The 21,432-nt window shown below is 42.4% G+C and overlaps 1 protein-coding gene across 1 annotated transcript in view; it reads left to right on the forward strand.

Annotated features, from left to right (window-relative positions):
- The window catches only part of UVSSA (UV stimulated scaffold protein A), a 261,433-nt gene that overhangs the window by 57,955 nt on the left and 182,046 nt on the right, over positions 1-21,432 (forward strand). Inside the window, 2 exon segments of the mRNA XM_030191086.1 lie at positions 2,878-2,987; positions 13,190-13,318. Of these exon segments, the coding sequence (XP_030046946.1) occupies positions 2,878-2,987; positions 13,190-13,318 (239 nt within the window).

Genomic DNA, 21,432 nt, shown 5'->3' on the forward strand with positions numbered 1-21,432 from the left:
GAAGAAATATTTTCTCCGATTCATTTTAAATTTACTACTTTGTAGTTTCATTGTGTACCCCCTAGTTCTAGTATTTTTGGAAAGAGTAAACAAGCAATTCACGTCTACCCATTCCACTCCACTCATTATTTTATATACCTCTACTATATCTCCCCTCAGCCGTCTTTTCTCCAATCTGAAGAGCCCTAGCCATTTCAGCCTTTCCTCATAAGGAAGTCCCATCCCCTTTATCAGTTTTGTCGCCCTTCTCTGTATCTTTTCTAATTCCACTATCTTTTTTGAGATGCGGTGACCAGAATTGCACACAGTATTTAAGGTGCAGTCGCACCATGGAGCAATACAAAGGCCTTATAACATCCTCATTTTTATTTTCCATTCATTTCCTAATAATACCTAAAATTCTATTTGCTTTCTTTGCCGCTGAAGCACACTGAACAGAGGGTTTCAAAGTATCGTCAACAATGACTCCTAGATCCTTTTCCTGGTCGGTGACTCCTAACACGGAACCTTGCATCACGTAGCTATAGTTCGCGTTCCTCTTTCCCACATGCATCACTTTGTACTTGCTCACATTAAACATCATCTGCTATTTGGATGCCCTGTCTCATAAGGTCTCTTGCAGTTTTTCATAATCCTCTTGCAATTTAACAACTTTGAACAACTTTGTGTTGTCAACAAATTTAATTACCTCACTAGTTATTCCCTTATCTAGATCATTTATAAATATGTTAAAAAGCAGCAGTCTCAGCACATACTCCTGTGAAACCCCACTGTCTACCCTTCTCCATTGAGAATACTGACCATTTAAACCTATTCACTGTTTTCTATCCTTTAACTAGTTTTTAGTCCACATTAGAACTCTGCCTCCTATCCCATGACTTTCCAATTTCCTCCTGATAGGAGGCAAGAGTTCTATTGTGGATGTGGTGTAATGCATATAAATTGAAATTTTATAAAAAAATAGAAAAGGAAAATAACTACAAAATCTGATAGTACAGTTAGAAAAGAAAACAGTCAAGAGAAATTAAGAGGAAGAAAAATGTAAATGAATTTCAGTACTACAAGTAATGATTTTCATGTTTCAAACCAAAACAGTTTTGTTTCGTAGCATGTTTATTAAAGCAATGAATTAGATTTCCAGCACATTCTTATTCTCTGCACAAAATCCTTTATTTGACAGAGAAGACACAAATACATAAGATGAAGCTGGCAAAATACAGGTGTATTTAAAATTGGCTCCATAACAAGAGTCGTACTGTAATGATCCAGAACTCAACATCATAACACTGCTTTATCCAGTGAAGAGTACTGTACAAATTATTTTGTTGCCATTAAATAAGAAACCAAGAGAACTTCGAGTCTTCCTACTTTTTCTCGCCTGGCTTGAGCTGCAGATCCTTACCACGGATCCCTGCTTCCCTGCCACAACTCATCTAACCACGAGCTTGAGCTACATGGCGCCGGAAGTTCAGGTCAGTTTTGCAGTTTCAAGTGTCGTGAATGCGTTCTTGTGTGTGCTGTAGTGCATTGCATCCTTATCCTTTAGGAAACAGAGTAGTGGTGCAGTTTTATTCATATGTAATTATTTCAGCTATCTATGTGGAACAAGTCAGAAATGTTTAAAAGAAGAGCATGAGTTATTTTCTAAATTGCCATTTTAAGAACATCTACTATAATAAAACTCACCCTCAACGTTCTGAAGACAACGTTCTGAAGTCACTCAGTCACTCCCTGAAGGGTTCATGGATTCATGGTGGTGAAGCCACAACACTGACCATGTCTCTCTGCCCCGCCCTCGCATGACGGACCAATCAGAAAAAACACCCTCAACATTCTGAAACACAAAGGACCATCACAACACCGTTCCCAGGCAACACTAGGCAACGTAAGACGGACCAATCAGAGGAAACTACGTGACAATAAGGGAGGAGCATTCCCCAGCAGAATGGCTCATTATCTGTGCAGCACGGAGAGCACAGAACCACCGCTGGAACGAGAGAAGAATATTCCTGCTGTGGGTATGTGCAAAAATAGACCGGGTGGGGGGGGGGGGGGGGGGGGGGGGGGGGGGTGGGGGGGGGGGGGGGGAGAAATTTTTAAATGCCTAATGCCAGTACTGAAGAGTGCCAAAGGGCCTATAGCACAGACTATATTTGGGATCGCTTGACGTGGAGTCAGAGGAGCAGGAAAACAACGCGCCCGTCACCATCTGGGACGTGGGCGAACAGGACAAACTGCGGCCCAGCTGGAAGGATTACCCGCGACCCAGCCAGCAGCAAACAGCGACCAAGGACAGCACAGCACATCCCCCAACCCCCAAGCAAAAAACAAAACAAAACAATACACACATCAACAGCCTGCACACACACCGCACCCTCACACCCTCTCTCTCTCTCTCACACACACACACACACACACACACACACACACACACACACACACACACACACACACACAAAATAACTCTGTGACACATACACACACACACACAAAAAGCCACATGCTAGTGCCCGTTTCATTGGTTTCGGAAACGGGCCTTTTTTACTAGTTTTCTATAAGAATGTTCAGAGTTCCTGCTCATTCGTACTAGTGCAGGTAGTTCATATAACATGAAAACTGTGTATGGTGCTGTATAATGTCTAATGGTTGTAGAAGAATCTGTGGTCTGCAACAAATACCACCCCTTGGTATTGCCATGATTTGTCTTTTCACCTTTGTTGTTGTACAATATGTGTAAATGTTGTAAATTATACTAATTATGAAGCAAGATGCAATTTCGCAGCCAGTAATCTCCTGGCAACCGCAGCATTATGCTGTGCTAGCAGTTTGTTGACTTTATCGTTTTGCTAGAAAAGCAATGCCTTTGTTTTCTTATAGATCTGAAAGTATGTGAGAATGAAGATAACAGTGCTGTGGTAACTAATCTCCTAGACATTTGTAGACTCATCAAGAATAAATTCTGTCCTTCCATCCAGTCCTGGATACAGGTGAGAGAAAGCATGCAGTTTTTTTTCCCTGCTAAAACCTTATTTTCCAATGTGTGCATGTTTTTCTTTTTCTTTTCTTGCAGCTGTTTAATGTAGTGCTTCCCTTACATAACAATGTTATTTGGGTTAGGACTTCCAGGAGTAAGACAAGTTTAGTCACACACAGTTCAGTTGATAAACTAGTAGGATTGGTGGCTGGCTTCATTTTCTTTTCTATAATTCGTCAGTGTGAAATAGTTTATAAAGAGTATATCTGGAAAAAAATGTCAAATGTGATAGCAAGCACGGAGGTATACTGTGTATTGCACATCTTCTCGTTCGAGTACATAGGAGCAGCTGTATGGTCAGGTTTTGGTATGTGTTGGAAAATAATTCTGGCAGGATTTTTTGGTAGCAGGGGCATTCACGTTTATTCAACAGTAGGCCGCATGATCAGAAATCATGTGTACGGGCTGCATGAATATTAGCCTCTTATAGCATGATTTATACTCATCAAAGCCTGTGAATCACTTCTCAAATTGTGACTTCATATCTGCAGTGCTTCAAAATCATGCGCATTAGCTCAGTAGGTAGGCCACATTTGGTCTGCAGAGTGCATATGGACATTCCTGCTTTTATGGTTTGTATTTTTTTTACCTGTATGAGGTGAAAAGATCAAGTGACCCATGGGAGGATAGACTGTATAGGGTAAACTTGCACTTCTCACTGGATTGTAATCCTGATTTTATATACTTCAACTGGGTGAAAAATATGCTGATGTTGCTGAGATGGCCAGGCTACTAGAAACTTTCATTTTGAAATGCTGTATTTCTTGTGTCAGTATAGGATTATAAGAAGTACACTGGAATTTGATTTATCAATTTAGTATACAATCAGTGACCACCATGCACAAGGAACATATAACTGTTATTTATTTACATTTGTATCCCACATTTTCCCGCATAGCAGTGGGCTTAATGTGGCTTACAGGTTCTGGAGAGGAGAGTACCAACTCCGGGAATATATACAGCGTGGAAAATAGAGTAACAGTAGGTGCTAGGAAGCTGATAAGGTTCCAGAAAAGAGAATACAACTCTGGGATGAATATATAGTAGCATTTAGAGAGAAGTAATCCCAATGAGGTTGATACGTCTCAGGGGGTAGGACTACATCTTCTAGTGAGCAATACAGAGTAGGATAAGGGTAGAAGTACACTTAATTGTAACTGGAGTGGTAAAATTTGTACAGTATGAAGTAATATGATTATGTGGAAGGGGTATTGTTCATTTCTTAGTTCGATAGATGTGATGCAATGTTCATGAATTAGTTCGGATCTGCTGGGTAGGCTTTCCGGAAGAGGTGAGTCTTGAGATCTTTTCGGAATTTTAGATGGCTGTTCACAGTTCTGTTGTTTCTAGGTAATGCGTTCCAGAGCTGGGTGCAAATGTAGGAAAAGCTGGATTCATATGTTGATTTGTATTTTAGTCCTTTACAGTTTGGGTAATGAAGGTTTGGAAACGTTCTTGATGATTCAATGATGTTTCTAGTTGGTAAGTCGATAAGTTCGGTCATGTAGGTTGGGGCCAGGCCATGGATTATTTTGTGGACCAGAGTGCAAATTTTGAAAGCTATTTGTTCCTTGATTGGTAGCCAGTGCAGTATGTTATGTGATACAGTAGATCTCTTTTGTAAACATAGTGCATCTAGGCAAAAAATACAGATCTGTAGGACCTGTTGAACATGTAATAATTGTCAAAGTTTTCATGTGTGAAAGCACAATTACTGATTCCATATATGTATTTTTCCATGCATTACTAATAAAAGCTTTCTTATCTTCCTGCTAGACCAGTCTAGATGATTGGGTTATGGAAGCAGAAAAAACTGACAAATCAGTCATTATCCATATAAGGAGTGGTGGAGCTCTGGAATCTGCCAGTATTTCTCTGTCTTCAGCAAAGGGTGAAGCTTGGACCAGTAAAGGAGGATTCATCAAGGCAGACCTGACTCCCAAGGGTGCAGTCCACAGCCTGTAGCCCTGTGGTTGAGTTCGTTGGCTAGTATTGGTTTCTTAAGGGCTGGACCTTCCTCTAGAAAAAGGTTTTAGGCAATTTGTAGCCCCAGGCCTCAGCCTGTGGACCTTTGCTTGGCATGGCTGGAGGACAGGAATCTTGAGTGGAGGAGTAGCCTAGTGGTTATTTATTTATTACATTTGTACCCCGCCCTTTCCCACATAATGCAGGCTCAATGCGGCTTTTTGATCCTGGAGAACTGGGTTTGATTCCCACTGCAACTACTTGACTCCGGACAAGTCACTTAACTCTCCATTTCCCCAGGTACAAATAAGTACCTGCATGTACTATGTAAACCTCTTTGAATGTAGTTTCAAAAACCACAGAAAGGCGGTATATCAAATCCCATTCCCGTTCTCTTTTTTTCCTTACCTCCTACAAAAAAAAAAAAAAAAGGAAGTGGGAATTTGGGGTCTTTTATGAATCAGCCTATGTGCTCTCCCCTACTGTATTTGGAAGGAGCCCTGGCCAAGGGATTGGGCTTAAGAGCTCCAGTCCTGAGGGAGTTGGGCTTTTGGGCAGGATAGCAATGGAGCCTCTGCAGAACGGAGGTTTTAGGTAGAGACTCTTAGGGGCCACAATCCTCTTCTCCCTGTCTAGCTCTGGTGAGGGAAACTATTAAGGGAATCGTGGGGCAGTTCGTCTGCCAGGAGATCCCTATGGGTAGAGATGCTGAGGCATGTTTCAGTGCAAAATGGGGGGGGGGGGGGGGGAGTGACTGCATGAATCAAGGTAGCTCGCAGACAGTGGCTCTCAGTCAGCAGGCCTCAATTGCCCAGTCTGATAAATGTACTCTATTTTCCCCACCTTCCGGATCCCCAAGAGTAGGTCTGGTAGAGGTAGGATTAAGAGGCAGTCTAGTTATTGACAGATGCTGGGTCCCCATAGCCTCGGTGCTGCCTTCCTGCTAGTGGAACCACAGACATGTTGGGCTGACTGCATGGTCCCATGCAATGCATTTTGATGGGAAGGCTTGCTTGGCTAGGGAATGTGGCTCCCTCATGGTTGGGTCCATCAGAGCCAGGCTGTGTGGTGACATATGTTGAAACAGGTATGCTGGATTCATCTCTCATCTCCTGCAGTTCTAACAGCTATGAAAAGAAAAAGGTGCTGGGTTCTTGGCCAGGTTCTACAAAGTTGTTCAGGTGGCCTGGGCCAGGATATTGCGTCTCAGATTTGGCATTTTGAATGCTAGATAGGTCCCACTGAAAAGGGCTTCAGCAAGAGCACTTCTCTTTGTTTTGCAGGCCTTCCTTGCTCTAGGTGAGGCACAGCCCAGCAGAGTGCTCAGGTACTACCTGGGATACACAAAATGTGTGGTATGTGTGTTTAGCACCTCTATTTTGGTAGTCTGGTGTGGAAGATTTGTTTTCCATGGGAAGTGGAGTCCATATCACCCTTCTTTCTTGGATTAGAGGTTGTTAGTGAACATGCCAGGTCTGGCGTAGCTGCAGATCTCTGCTTAGTTAGAGGTGCAGTGGCTTCCCTTGTGCCCATTAAAGTCTCTGCTCTTTCTTCATCTCTGTTATGCTGTGGCACTCTCTATAAGTATTGCAGTTTGTTATACTGGTCTGCGTTCTCAGTATATCCAGGTGTTTTGGGACCCTAGGCTGCTTTGCAGATCACCTTTGGAGAGATGTTCCCCAGGGATCTGCTAGGGCTCCCACTAAGGGCTATTCCTGATGTCCCTCATTTAGTGTTGCCCTTCTTCCCGCTTTTGGTTTCAGGAAAGTGATTCCTCCATTGGTAATTTTCAGTCAGGGTCTACAGGAGCATTTCACTTCAAGGTGTCCATACACTGTTACACTATCTCTTCAGCATTCAGCAGCATAAGGGAACATTATTGGTCCCTAATAAGCTTGAGGGTTGGTGGTTCTGGGCACTAGGGATGCATGGCCCTCCTGGTCTGCTTCCTTGTGTAGTGACCCTCCACAGGTCCTAGTCTTTGCTTTGAGTGTTTTTATATCTTCTGCATCCTGGTTTTTAGTCCTGTGTCTCCCCTTGTTTACTGTCCTTCAGAGGAATGCATGAGTCCAGATGGTCCGGTTTTCAGCCTCAACACTATTTCAGAATATCTGGTGGTGGCCTCTACAGTCAAAAGGGAGTAGCAACTCTAGCAGTTCATGTGCTCTGCTGTGGCCTGGTATTTCACGACCTCCCTTGGCTGGTTGTTTTGTAGGTTCAATCTTGACTGGCCTAATTCTTGGTTTGTTGGCAAGGCCTGGTGCCTTCAGTGGGCTTAGCTCTTGAGTGACTGGAGTGGGCCTTGATTAGGTCCCTAAGCCTCTGGGTGGTAGTTAATGCATGGCATTCAGAATTGTGTCTCTGACCTGATAAGACAATGTTTCTTTAAGCTTTGGGTGATTAGATGTAATAAAGTATCTCTTTGACCAAAAGGCCTTGTACATCCTTACACATTCTCTGAGATTTAGTTTGGACTACTCCAGTGCCCTTTTTTATGGCGTGTGGGCGGTTGACCTCAGAAGATTACAGCTGGTCCAAAATACAACAATAAAACTTTATCACTGAATAAAAAAAATATGATTGTGTGACACCACTGTTGAAGGAAGCACGCTGGCTTCTTGTTCCCATAGGATTACTTTCAAAGTTTTGACCCTCGTACATAAAGCCCATCACACTGGACAACCATTATTTTTGTCCCGTTTATTGATTCCACATGAGCCCACCAGGACCCTGCGATCATCGCAGTAGAACAGGTTAGTTGTACCTACCTTCCATCAGACTAACTCTGAATTTGTTAGAAATTCTTTCTTTAGTGTTGTAGGGCCAACACTTTGGAGTACTGTCCCATCATTCCTATTTCTTGAACCTTCATTGCAGAATATTAAATCTAATTTGACAATTTTTTTCATGATGCTTTTGGAACATAGTCTGTTTTCCCCTGTTTGCTTTTCTTGCCCTTCTTCTCTGGGGGAGGTATGGTCGTAGGGATGGTCTTCAGGATCTGTAGACTACTGGTGCTTTCTAGTTATGCTGTTCTTTCTAAAACAATTGTAGTTTCACTAGTTTTTCTCTCTTTCTACCTTTCTCTCTCCCTTCCTTTCCATTGTTCCTTATTATAATAAAGATGCAAGCCGTTTAAAAGGCCAACTAAGTGGTGTTAGGAATAAAGTTTTATAAGAACTTCTTGGGATAACAGGGGAGACTATAGGTTGATAGTGTTAAAGATGGAAGTGAGGGAAAAACTTTTGTCTCTGAGAAATGGCCTGAATATGATGCAAACTTAGCTGGTTCTCTGCAGTTCACCTTTTGGTTGTTGTTTCCAAGCTACAGTGTTTAAATTGGGCCTAAAATAACTCACATGTTCAAGAAGAATTGGACCTAAAATAAGCTCACGTGTTCAAGATGAATCAGAGTACATCTGGGGCGAGCTGGCTTGGTACACTTGAGAGTACAGGTACCCAGATAGGATAATGAGCAATGATGAGCTGGCCAATCGAATCTCACAGAATAAGGGGCTGTGTGATGGGGTCCTAGCAAGGACCAGTGGTGGAATCCCCATGTGCCTAAGTGTTCCCAACTCCCTGATACATCATCAGGTACCCTAGGACATGTGGAACATAAGAGCATTTTCCATTTGGGTCATTATGTGAATTAATTATAAATAGACATGAACTTGAGGCAAAATGAGAGGAGTATAGGGGAAGATGTTCCCCTATAAGCAGGACACCAGAGTGATAGGAGCTGTGCAGTTCCAATCGATTGAAGCCTGTGCTGCTTTGTTATCGGAGAGAAAAGGCCTTGGGTAAGCTGTTTGGGGCGGCTCAGCAGGTGTGGTAGAGTAAGTCCAAATTCTCAGAGGACAAGCAAGGCATTAATTTCTCACAAGTGGGTAACATAACGCTGCGTTGCCCGGTTCAGGCTTATGAAACAGACATAAGAGCTTTTGTGGAGTTGAGACACGCTCCACCACGCATGCACAGGTGCCTTCCCACCCGCTGCTCATGCGCAGTTACTGCAGTTCTTTTTTTTTTTTACCGCGTTGAAGAGAGGACTGCATCTCTGACTTTTCATGCCTGGTCTGAAGAGCTTCATTTTTTGGTGCCTTTCGACGTTTTTTCAGTGATTTGTTTGTTCCCCCCCCCCCCCCCCCCCCCCCCACTGTTCCTTTTTGGGCATTTGTTTTTCCCTTCTCTTCCCGCACTTTTTTAGTTTATTTTCTCCATTTTTAACTTTCCTTTTTTTTCCATCCACTAGGCCGCTTTTAGGCCTGGCCTCCAGTCAGGTCTTTCCTTTTTTTTTTCCCCCTGGTACCTTTTGATTGAGCGTTGATGTCGAAGACAGCATTGGCATCGGGAGCATTAGTCCCTATGGTTGCCTTTGAGATCCAGGGAGACTGGGAGCAGTAGTGCGTCGAGTGCGTCTCTACTTGCCTCGATGCCGTCTGCTGGACAGGGCCCCTGGGACTGGCCAGCGTAGGTCCCGACCTCGAGGTGACGTGAGGATTCGATGTTGTCCTCATCAGCACCGAGAATTCTTGACACCGAGCTTCGGGCAAAGGCCAAGAAGCATCGGCATTGGTCGTCCTCGTCACATGGTGCCAGTGCACCTGTCTTCAGGCAGCCAGGACTCTACTCCCATCTCGGCCCCATTTGTTCCGCAGCCTGTCTCAGAGTAGACACTCCAGTCTTTCCCAGTCTCAGCCCTCGAGCTTATCCGGGCCTTGCTCCCTGAGCTGCTGGATGGCATCTTGCAGCAGTGTGCATCAGTGTTAGGGGTGCTTGTGTCTACTGTCCAACTCACTGTGGCTCCACCTGGCCCTACTATTTGGAGTGGACAAGGCCCCACAGACAGTCTGCCCAACTTTGTTTCTTTTGATCCCAACAGGATGGGGGGGTCACCATCGGGGAAACACACAATTTCTAATTGGCTGGCAGATTGCATTTCTTTCACTTATGCCCAGGCTGGGCTGACACTGGAGGGTCATGTCAAGGCTCATAATGTCAGAGCCATGGCAGTATCGGTAGCCCACTTACGGTTAGCCTCCATTGAAGAAATTTGCAAGGCTGCAGCGTGGTCTTCAGTCCACACATCCACAACTCATTACTGTCTTGAGCAGGATACCCAACGTGATAGTCCATTCAATCAGACAGTGTTGCAGAATTTGTTTGGGATCTAGAATCCAACTCCACCCCCCATGGCCCGTTTTTTTATTCTTTTCCAGGCTGCTCTCAGTTGTATATAGTTTCAGGTTGATCTGAGTTATGTCCTCGCCGTTGTGAGGCCCAATTGACCAATGTTTGTTGTTTTCTGTGAACCTGGATTCTAGGGATACCCCACTCGTGAGATTTCATGTCCTACTTGTCTTCTGAGAAAGCGAAATTGCTGACCTGTAGCAGGTATTCTCTGATCACAGTAGGGCTTATATTCTCACAAACCCTTCCACCTCCCCTAGGAGTTGTCTCCTAATTTAATTTTTTCTTGCTGCAGTATTTAACTGCGGTAGAAGCGCACGAGCGGCGGGCAGTAAGGCACCCACTCATTTGTGGTGGAGTGTGTCTCATTCTCTACAAAAGCTCTTATGGCTTGCCATAAAGCCCGGATCAGGCAACGTGGCGCCAGATTACCCACTAGTGAAAATATGAGCCCTGCTGTCCACAGAGAATACCTGCTGTAGTTAAGTAACTTCGCTAAACTGGCAAAGGCTCCTATCTACAGCTGAGCTCTGCAGCAACAGCATCTTCCAGACACTATTTTGGTTCCCCACATCTGCTATATTACAGGGGACAGTCTAAGCAGCTTTCACATACTGGCCACTTGAAAAGCATATCTGTAATATAAAACCCAAGCCTTGCATAATATAAACAATGGTGGAAATGAGCAGACTAGCAGAAAACAAAAAGAGAAGAAGCGTCATTTACTTGTTTCCATTTCTTCACTTGCATGTTTTCCAAAAAACAATTGCAGAGCTTCTGGGTCTTCAGCATTTTTGGTTTCTGCTAGTCTTCTCATTTCCACCATTAGCAGTGCTGGAGAAAAAGTCCATATTTTGCACTAGATAAATTTAACAGATCTCTCAGAGTTAGAAATTGTTTGTGGCACTTATGAGCAGTAGGGCTGAGGTCTGGAAAAATGGAACTTGTTCCCTTGATATTACAAGAATGTTTACTCTAGACGAGGGTACCACAAAGTTTCTTCACTATGGGGCATGGATAGCGCAGATTCTTCTGGGAATATGTTGAGATTTGTGCTCTCGCTCAATTTCTATGGACCTCAAGCTACATGTTCTAAAGTTTGGGAAGAAAACTCTCCATTCCTTCTGGGAGACTAGGGACTTTTATGTTATTGCTGCAGGCCCTAGTGTTTTGATCTTCTAGGCTTCTTTTGAACAATTGAATTCTTTTAGTATTATGATGAACCTCTGTGTGTTGCTCTGCACGCACAGCTATCCTATTTTCTAAGATATCCATTCACATATTTATTGTATTAAGCTGGCTTTTAATTTCAGTGATCTCCTCCTCCTTAAGTTTGCCTGTCTCATCAATATTCTCTTTAACTCCTTGATCTTCAAAATTTCTGAGAGTACTGTCTCCAAGTTTGCTTCCTAATCTTCCTACCCCCAGTGATGGAGGTTGCAATTTCAATTTCTTTGTATCTTGTCCCAAAGAGCTGGTGAAATCCAATTTTGCAGGCTCAAGGTTCACCATATTAATCTTATTTCACTGCTCTCTAATAAAATATTGACTAGCACACCTCGAGCTAGCTTTATTGTCCGGTAGAGCCGGACCTCAGCTCTAAGGTAGCTATCTTGGATTCAGTTCTCCCAGAAGACCCTCCATTGTTAAATAATGTTGATCCATTATCATTATCCATACGAGTGATACTCTATGATTCTCTATTGCAGGGCCTGTGCTATGGAATGTTCTGCTTGTGTATTTGAGATTGTGGGAGTGTGAAGCAGTTTAGGAAAATCTTGGGAATGCATTTATTTTTTGTTAAAATGTAGGGTTCAGCTTGTTTTTTAATGATGGTGGATTGATGATGAACAGTTTTTGTGTTGGTTTTATTATACAATAGATTTTGGTTAATTGGGACACCAGTTAATAAGCGTGGCCGCTTATTTGGCCCAAATCTGGGAAAACAAAAACTAAAACATATTTTTAAGGTGGAAAAGTTTCGCTTATTTGGTACACCGCACCATTTAATTGGGCCAGTAGTGTCAGCATTTGCACTCTGTAGTCTTATTCTCCGGGCCAGTATGGATTTTTCTTCTCCCACCCCCCTTCCCCATATCATTACCACGCCCTATTCCCAAATTGAACATGGGGCTCGTTCTCTCACCAGTACTTTTCCATGATCTTGACATTACTCCCTGCATCAATCTCTGTGCAGTCAGCTGACGAGATGATGCACATAGAAGGCGAGACCATCTGGCATTCCCTTTACAATCCAAAATGACCACTTCCACCCTGTAGTGTCACTTTCTTCCATGTGGTCTTTAACTTCCGCCCCACAGAGTTATGTAATTGGAGTAGGTTCCCACTGTATCCCTTTGTGATTCTGGGCAAGTTAGTTTTCGGGGGGCAGCCACTTAATCGAGATAAGTATTGTGGTCCTGATGTGACTTTAACCCGAATCTACTGTATATGTTTGCTGTACTCCGCTTAGCTGTGAGCAGATTAAAAATTTATAAATAAGTGATGTTTAAGTGTTTGCTTTTGTGATAGTATACTGTCAAGTAGCAGGGCTGCCGCACCCCTTATGTGGGTGATGAGATCGCTGATTTGTCAAGTTTTTCTTTCTGCTTCCATCTGCTGATTGGGGGGATGGGGGGGCATATCCCAATTCTTATCTGTATTGGTCTACCTGGACTCGAGGGAAGGAAATTATCAGGCAAGACCAAGTTTCATCTTAGCAAATGCAAACCTAGGATTTATATCCCACACAGAGGACCAGTGTTTCAATTGTCTTAAACAAAATGAAAATTGATAAACCAGACACTGTGAAGAAAGTTGTTGAAATTAGAAAGTGCATGGTCTTGAGTTTTTGTGTCATAATACATTCAATAAACATTGACACGTAAGGAAAAAATGGCCGATTATGTCTGTATACATCCATCTGTATATTAAATTGTATCTCAAACATCACCGTATTAAGAAAAATGTAATTTTTAAAACTTGTCGTGGTCTCTAGTTGTTCACTAAAGCAGGAGTAAATGATGATCGTCTGAGACATGCAATTGACCTGAAGAGGCAACTAGAAATGGCTTTGAAAAAGCATGAGGCGCTGAACATCGAATGCCAGCAGAGGGAGAGAAAAGTGGTGAGTACCTGAATTTTAAGTCTGAAACTGCTGTTCACTGAACAAGAAGGAGAAATCCATGGTCATCCATTAACACTGAACATGGTTGCAGTGTAGTTAATATAGATGGGTGCAGGAACAACACATTTAATGACTGCCAGTCAGTCTAGAGGTGGTTGTCCAGTCACTGAGCACTATCTGAATGCAAAAGAAAAGAGTTTTTGGAAAACTCTTATATACATCTTATATATATATATAGATCTCCGGATTTTCTACTTTCACTGAATATAAATCGAAAAAACCCTTAACATTATATATATATATATAATGTTAAGGGTTTTTTCGGTTTATATTCAGTGAAAGTAGAAAATCCGGAGATCTATACCCCAGAAGTGCATACTAGTTAAAAGTTAATGCCAGAAAGTGTAGAGTGATGCACTTGGGGTGCAGAAACCCAAAAGAGAGATACCGGATAGGAGGGGAGAGATTAGTAAGCTCGACTCAGGAGAGAGACCTTGGGGTGTTGGTGTTTGAGGATCTAAAGGTGAAGAAACAATGTGACGGCAATGGCCAGAAGGATGCTAGACTGCATAGAGAGGGGCATAACCAGCAGAAGAAAGGAGGTGTTGATGCCCCTCTACAAGTCGTTGGTGAGGCCCCTCTTGGAGTACTGTGTTCAGTTTTGGAGGCCATCTTGCTAAAGATGTAAAAAGACTGGAAGTGGTGCAAAGAAAAGCTACAAAAATGGTATGGGATTTGCGTTGCAAACTGTATGAGGAGAGACTTGCTGACCTGAACATGTATACCTTGGAGGAAAGGAGAAACAGGGGTGACGTGATACAGGCGTTCAAATATTTGAAAGGTATTAATCCGCAAATGAACCTTTTTTGGAGACTGGAAGGCAGTAGAACTAGAGGACATGAATTGAGGTTAAAGAGAGGCAGACTCAGGATTAATGTCAGGAAGTATTTTTTTTACAGAGAGTGTGGTGGATATGTGGAATGCCCTCCCATGGGAGGTGGTGGAGATGAAAACTGTAATGGAATTCAAACATGCATGGGATAAACACAAAGGAATCCTATTTAGAAGGAATGGTTCCATGGAATCTTAGCGGAGATTGAGTGGTGATGCCGGTAATTGGGGAAATAAAACGGGAGCTGGGCAGACTTCTATGGTCTACGCCCTGATTGTGTCTGAATAGATAGGGATGTATTGAATTGTAAATTTTAAGGGGCTTTGATGTTAGCTTCAGAACTTTGTACAAGAACAGTACTGGGCAGACTTCTATGGTCTGTGTCCTGAGAAAGGCAAGGACAAATCAAATCTGCTATACATATAAAGTAACACATACCATGTAAAATGAGTTTATCTTGTTGGTCAGACAGGATGGACCGTACAGGTCTTTATCTGCCATCATTTACTATGTTACTATGCCTGTACCAGAGATGGTTTTCAAGAGTGACGGTGTAGAGGAACTGCAAGAAATCTCACTGAACCTAGAAGATGTACTGAGCCAAATCGACAAATTAAAGAGTAGGAAATCACCTGGACCGGATGGTATACACCCAAGGATACTGAAAGAACCTAATTATGAAATTGCTGATCTGCTGTTAGTGATCTGTTATTGTCTTTAAAAGCAGCCTTAGTACCTGAAGATTGGAGGGTGGCCAATGTAGTACCTATTTTTTAAAAGGTATCTGGGGTGATCCGGGAAATTACAGACCAGTATGCCTGATGTTGGTGCCAGGCAAAATAGTGGAAGCGGTTATAAAGAAATCACTGAACACATAGACAAACATGGTGTAATGGGACAAAGTCAGAAATGTGGATACCCCCCAAGGAAAGTCTTACCTCACCAATTTGCTTCATTTCTTTGAATGCATGAATAAACATGTGGATAAAGGTGAACTGGTTAATTTAGTGTATCTAGATGTTCAGAAAGCTTTTGACAAAGTTCCTCATGAGACACTCCTATGAAAATTAAAAACCAATGGGATAGGAGGCAATGTTCTGTTGTGGATTAAGAGTTGGTTGCTAGATAGAAAACAGAGGGTAGGTTTAAATCGCTGATTCTCTCAATGGCGGAGTGCCCCAGGAATCTGTACTGGGACTGGTGCTATTTAGCACATTTATTAATGATCTAGAAATTAGAATGAGTGAGATGATAACACAACATTTCAGAGGAGTTAAAATTCATTCGGATTGTGAAAAATTGCAGGAAGACCTTAGGAAGTTGGAAGACTGGGAATCCAAACGACAAATGATTGATTATTTTGACATTTTATACCTCACATTATTCCAAACATGCTTGAGTGCAATGCAGCTTACAATAAATAAAACAGGCAAGGTTTACAATACCATAAACAAAATATCAAGTAAGAGCAGAGAATAACAAAAAGGATACAAATAAGAACTAAATAGTAAACCATTGATGGCCAGTTACAATCTAACACACTACATCAGTGGATAGAAACCTCTCAAAGAGGAAAGGTTTTCTTTTTCAGTCTTTTACGAAATACCAAGTAATCAGCTTGACCCTTGATTGCCATTGGCAGTGAGTTCCACCATGTAGCACATCGGTATCTAAAGTCTGCGGAGTGAACTGACTTATAGCACACTCTTGCAATCTGGAAAATGAAGTTTAAGGTAGTCCCTAGAATCAGAGGCTATATTGTGTAGGGGAATGTTTATTAAGAGCTGCATGTAATCTGGTGTGATACAAATAACATACGAAAGACAAAAAACATAATTTAAAAATAATTCTGGCTTTAATGGGCAGCCAGTGCAGCTTGCATAATAATGCAGCGGCTCTATTAAAATGCAATACTTTGAGGACAAGCCTAGCTGCAGTATTTTGGGGCATTTGCAGACATTTTAGGACATTCTTCTTATATCCAGCATAGATGGAATTATAGTAATCGAATTGAGTTAAATCCAAGGATTGAACTAGCAGTTTAAAGATGTCGGGCAAGAAATGTGATCTGATACTTCTCAGCTTCTAAAGAGACCTGAAGGAATTTTTCACTGCTGAGGAAACCTGAGGCTCAAACGTGAGGTGACGGTCAATACACCCAGTACTCTAAGCATAGTGTCTAGGGGGTAGGACACGTCACTGGTAAAATTATTATATACAGTTTTGTTGAAGGGGTTGTTTACCACAAGAAATTTAGTCTTATCTCTATTTAACTTAAATTTCAATTTGGAAGCCCAAGATTCCCACAGATCAAGACGAAGCCTAATCTTGGGGACAGTTTCTGGAATATCAGTCTTGAAAGGGATATAGATTGTGATATCGTCTGCATAAATGAAAGTGCAGAACCCAGTTACCTCCAGTCTTTCACCTAACGGAGCCATCATAGCATTGAATAGGATTGGAGATAGCGGTGAGCCCTGTGGCACCCCACAGTCAGGAGACCAGGATGGTGAGAGAGATGAGATCCTAAGAACCTCACCTGATAGTCTAGATTTTAGGAAGCAGCGGAACTATTGGTGAACCTTCCCAGACAGTGTGAATTGGGCCAACAGGCTTAAAAGCAACTTATGATCAACAAGGTCAAAGGCACTTGACATCAAATTGCATCTCTTAAAGCCTAGACCAATGATTCCCAAACCTGGTCCTTGAGGCACCCCAGCCAGTTAAGTTTTTAGAATATCCACAGTGAATAGTCATGAGAGAGATTTGCATGCACTGCCTCCACTGCATGCAAATCTCTCTTATGAATATTCATTGTGGATATCATTGGGAAGAACAATCCAATGATATCCACAATCCAAATTATAGCTACATGATGCTAGATTCCACATTAGAAGTCAACACCGAGGAAAAGGATTTAGGTGCCTGTGTGAACAATATGTTGAAATTTTCTGCTCAGAGTGCGGTGGCAGCCAAAAAGGCAAACCAAATGTTAGGATTTATTAGGAACGGAATAGAGAATAAAACAGAGATTATCATAATGCATCTGTATCGTCTCCATGGTAAGACCACACTTTGAGTATTATGTGCAATTCTGATTGCTATATCTGAAAAAAGATGTAGTGGACCTGGAAAAGGTACAAAGAGGGTGACCAAAATGATTAAACTGATGGAACGCCTCTCGTATGAGAAAAGGCTAAAGAAATTAGGGCTGTTTAGCTTGAAGAAGATCTGGCTGAGGGGGTTATCATAGAGATCTATAAAATCCTTAATGGAACAGGCAAACGCCAATCGACTGTTTACTCTTTCAAAAAGTACAAAGACTAGGGAACACTCCATGAATGTTACATAGTATGTTTAAAACGGGAGAAAATTTTTTTTTTTTTACCTAATATATAGTTAAACTCTGGAATTTATTGCCAGTACAAATGATAAAAGCAGTTAATGTAGCTGGGATTAAAAAAGGTTTGAACAAATTCCTAGAGGAAAAATCTGTAAACCGTTATTAAGGTAGACCTGGGGAAAGCCACTGCTTATCACTGGGGTTGAGTAGCATGCAGCCTTGCTGCTTTTTGGCACTGTGCCAGGAACTTGTGACATGAACTGGCCACTGCTGGAAACAGGATACTGGGCTAGATGGACCCTTGGTCTGACTCAGTAGGGCAACTGTTATGTAGATAAACAGCATACCCTTTCATTACACCTGTGTAAACAATCTGAATTCATCATTAAAACTTGGCTTACATGTAGAATTCTAGGATAGTGCTTCTCAACCCTCTCCTGGAGGCATAACTGGCCAGTCGGAGTTTCAGGATTGCCACAGTTAATAAGCATGAGAATCATTTGCATATCCAGAAAGGAAAACATGGAGGGCAAACCTCTATGTATTCAGTCGCCAAAGAAAGAGTAGAGGTGGACCAATGGTACTCACAGGAAAAGAGGACTCAGAGAGGCAAACAAAAATATATGAATCAGTTTACTTTTAAGCAATTTTATTGGCAAACATGAATACTATACAGATCAAGATAATGCAGCAAAGAAACAGCAAAAAGAGGGGACCAGTGTCCCCTAGGATCATGAAATTAATACAAGCTAGAGATATTTTACCATCTTCATTTAAAGCCTCCTCACTCAAACCCAAATCAAATCAGCAAAATCACTGTAGCCTGTTTTCTTATGGCTGCCAGTGATCTTCATGACTATGTTAAAGTTTAGGAGGACAAAATGTCAAATAAATGTATGGAGTAAGGATATCCATGTGTCTGTGTGGTGTTATGAGTTTAAGAGAAGACTTCTACCCTGTGGTGTCATATGCTGAATGTAACTGTTATCAGAAAGCATTTTTTTGCATTTAAAAGAGCCACGTGCCTCCCAGACCTCCCAAGTAAGCAGCTGATGAACTTGATTTCTCCACTTCCAATAAGAAGTTGGTTCAGCAACTGTCCATGATTGTGAAATACATTTGTGGACCAACAGACATAATTTACCAGTAAGAAGGGTTTCTCCTATACTATTGCCTCTATTGGTGCCTGGCTTATCCAGCAGAAGATTAACTGGGGACAACAGCAGGGTTTTACCTATCAAACCAGAAATATATTGCACTATGGTGGTCTAAAATTGCTTGATTTTTGGGCAGGCCCAGAATGCATGAAATAAAGTATTCTCCAAAATTGAACATCTTTCATACAAAGGGGGCTGTGCATAACCTGACTTGTACAATTGTACCTGGGTGAAATACTCTGTACAAAAATAACATTCTCTGAAAGTTGCATTTGAACTAAGCCCAGGAATTCCTTTTATGTTAGCCTGGATCTCCCAATGTGTCAAATCTTGATCTAGATCTCCCTCCAAATCTATGCCTAATCTCACTTAAATCTTTAACCCCATCCAATTTAACAAGTGCTTTAGGAATACCCGAGATTGAGACTTCCTCCTCTTCTATATCATGAAAAAAGCATGTAATTCCTTACCAACATGGAGGTTTAGAAATCTCCAGTCTAAGGAGTGTATATGTTTCAGTTGGCAATATGCCGATCTAGTCCCCCAACGCTCTCCCACACGTAGTTGAAGGGCATCCAGGGGAAAAATGGAATTCTCTCCTACAATGACATGTTCCAGAAAAGTAATGCCTGCATTTTCCCAAGCTATAAAGGCTGTGTTGTCTAGACCTGGTGTAAACTCCATATTCCCTTTAATAGGGAGTAATTCTGCACTAGAGGGAGAGCCTCCCAGTCGGGAAGTTAAGTATATCCATCCCTTCCTCAAGGGGCATAACAATGTGCTAGCAGTTAAGTGGGGGGGGGGGCCATTTTTTTGAATCAGGGCCTGTAAAAGTGAAAAGGGGTGTAAGGGGTACAATAAGCCCTCTCCAATGTTAGCGAGGTTAGTATTCAGTGTCGAAAAGCCAGTCCTTTAGATGGTGCAGTAGGCAGGCATAATTGTATAGCTGTATATTTGGCAAACCAAGCCCCCCCAGCTCCAATTCCCAACAAGAAGGAAAATTTTAATTCTGATTTTCTATTAGCCCAGCAGACTAGAAAATAATGAATTGAGCCATCTCAGGTCTCTATATTTATTGAACAAATGTAAACAGGCCGAACAGGGCCAAAATATAGAATTTCACCGTGAGGCATACATATGAATGCAAGCCGTCTTTATAGTTGGACTCGACAGAGCCGTGTTTCAGTGAAGATGCCTGCTTCAGGGCTACTGTATATAGTATTAGCCAAATTCTTTTAGATTTGCAGCTCCTGAAGCATGTGGTTTTTGCTGAAACATGCCTCTTTGTCGAGTCCAGCTATAAAGATTGGTTGCATTCACATATTTGAATATGTTGAAATTTTATGTTTTGGCCTTGTTGAGCCTGTAAACTGATTTATATATTTTTGTTTGCCCCTCTGGTGTCCTATTTTCCTTTATCGTGTGAGTACCATTGGTCCACCTATACGTTTGCATATATCAGGGATACATTATCCCCCAGATTATTTATAGGTCACCCAAATTGGGTGCAGATCCCAGATCTGCGTGTAAACTAATTAGTCAGGTGCTAACAGTCACTTATTTGGCAGTAATTAGGAGTTGTGTGGATCTGTCCTATGTTGGATTGTATAATGTGTGCCTAAATTTCATAGTGTTCAACTCGAGGGGATGTGGCTATAGTAGGGGCATAGATGGGTCAGGGATATTCCCAGAAATTAGGTGCGATGTAATAGAATACTTGAATTTGTGTGCCTGACTGCCATCAGTTGGACGTGAGCGATTTACATCAGCTTTTGGCAGGCGTAAGTGTTTGCGCCCAGAGTTAGGTCAGGGTGCGCATTACAGAATACTGTCTCAGCTTAGATCATAACAGCACCTAACTATGGGCGCCATTTACTGATTCTGGCCCTATATGCAGGTCTGTCTCATGCATATTCATTGTGGTAATCCTGAAAACCTGACTGGCTTGGTGTGACTCCAGGAGAGGGTTGAGAAGCACTGAATAAAACATTAAATAATTAGTTATTCCTATCACCAGAGGAAGGTTATTTAGCAGCTTCAGAACAACTCCTGAGGGGGATTCCAAGATGGCGACATGCAGGTAGCAACACAGCAGACCGCGCTTTGCCTCAGTCATTAATTATGCCAAAACGGAGAGGGAAAGCCTCGGTCCGAGCTCCCCCGACACCCACCTCCTGTGGGTCCTATGGACAGATTTGCTCGGCCTGCGGGACAAAGCGTACAGGTTGGAAGCGGTTCCTTAGGAGACGCCATGGCTAAGGAGGGCATTTTGGCGTCTCCAGCACTTGAAGTCAGCTTGAGCCCCAACGGAAGGACTCCGCCCCTGCAGCCTCAGCGGATGAGCTCCCCCTCCCAGGATTCGAGAGGCCCAGTACCGGAAGGTGAAAGGGAAACCTCTCTGAGTGAAGCTCGAAAGGAACAGCACGGGAGGGAGTCTGAGGTGCAGAGTTTACCCTCAGAAAGTAGCAGTCCGATTTTTTTCCGAGGCGGGGGATCCCACAGAGTTGGAACGGGTCCTACAACCATTCTTACTTCCTCCTGGAGGTCTGGTGAAGCCGGCAGAGGTAACCCTTAATTTATTGTGGGACTTAATGGCTCAGATGTCTCAAGCAGTGTTTAAGCAAACTAATTTTATGTTACAAAAACTAGTTGAGACTGTGAAAAAAAGTGGAGAGGAATGCTTCAGGTTTAAAGACACTTGAAAAACGGTGTGAAAAAGTAG

Source organism: Microcaecilia unicolor, chromosome 2 (assembly GCF_901765095.1).
Source record: "Microcaecilia unicolor chromosome 2, aMicUni1.1, whole genome shotgun sequence".
NCBI lineage: Eukaryota > Metazoa > Chordata > Amphibia > Gymnophiona > Siphonopidae > Microcaecilia > Microcaecilia unicolor.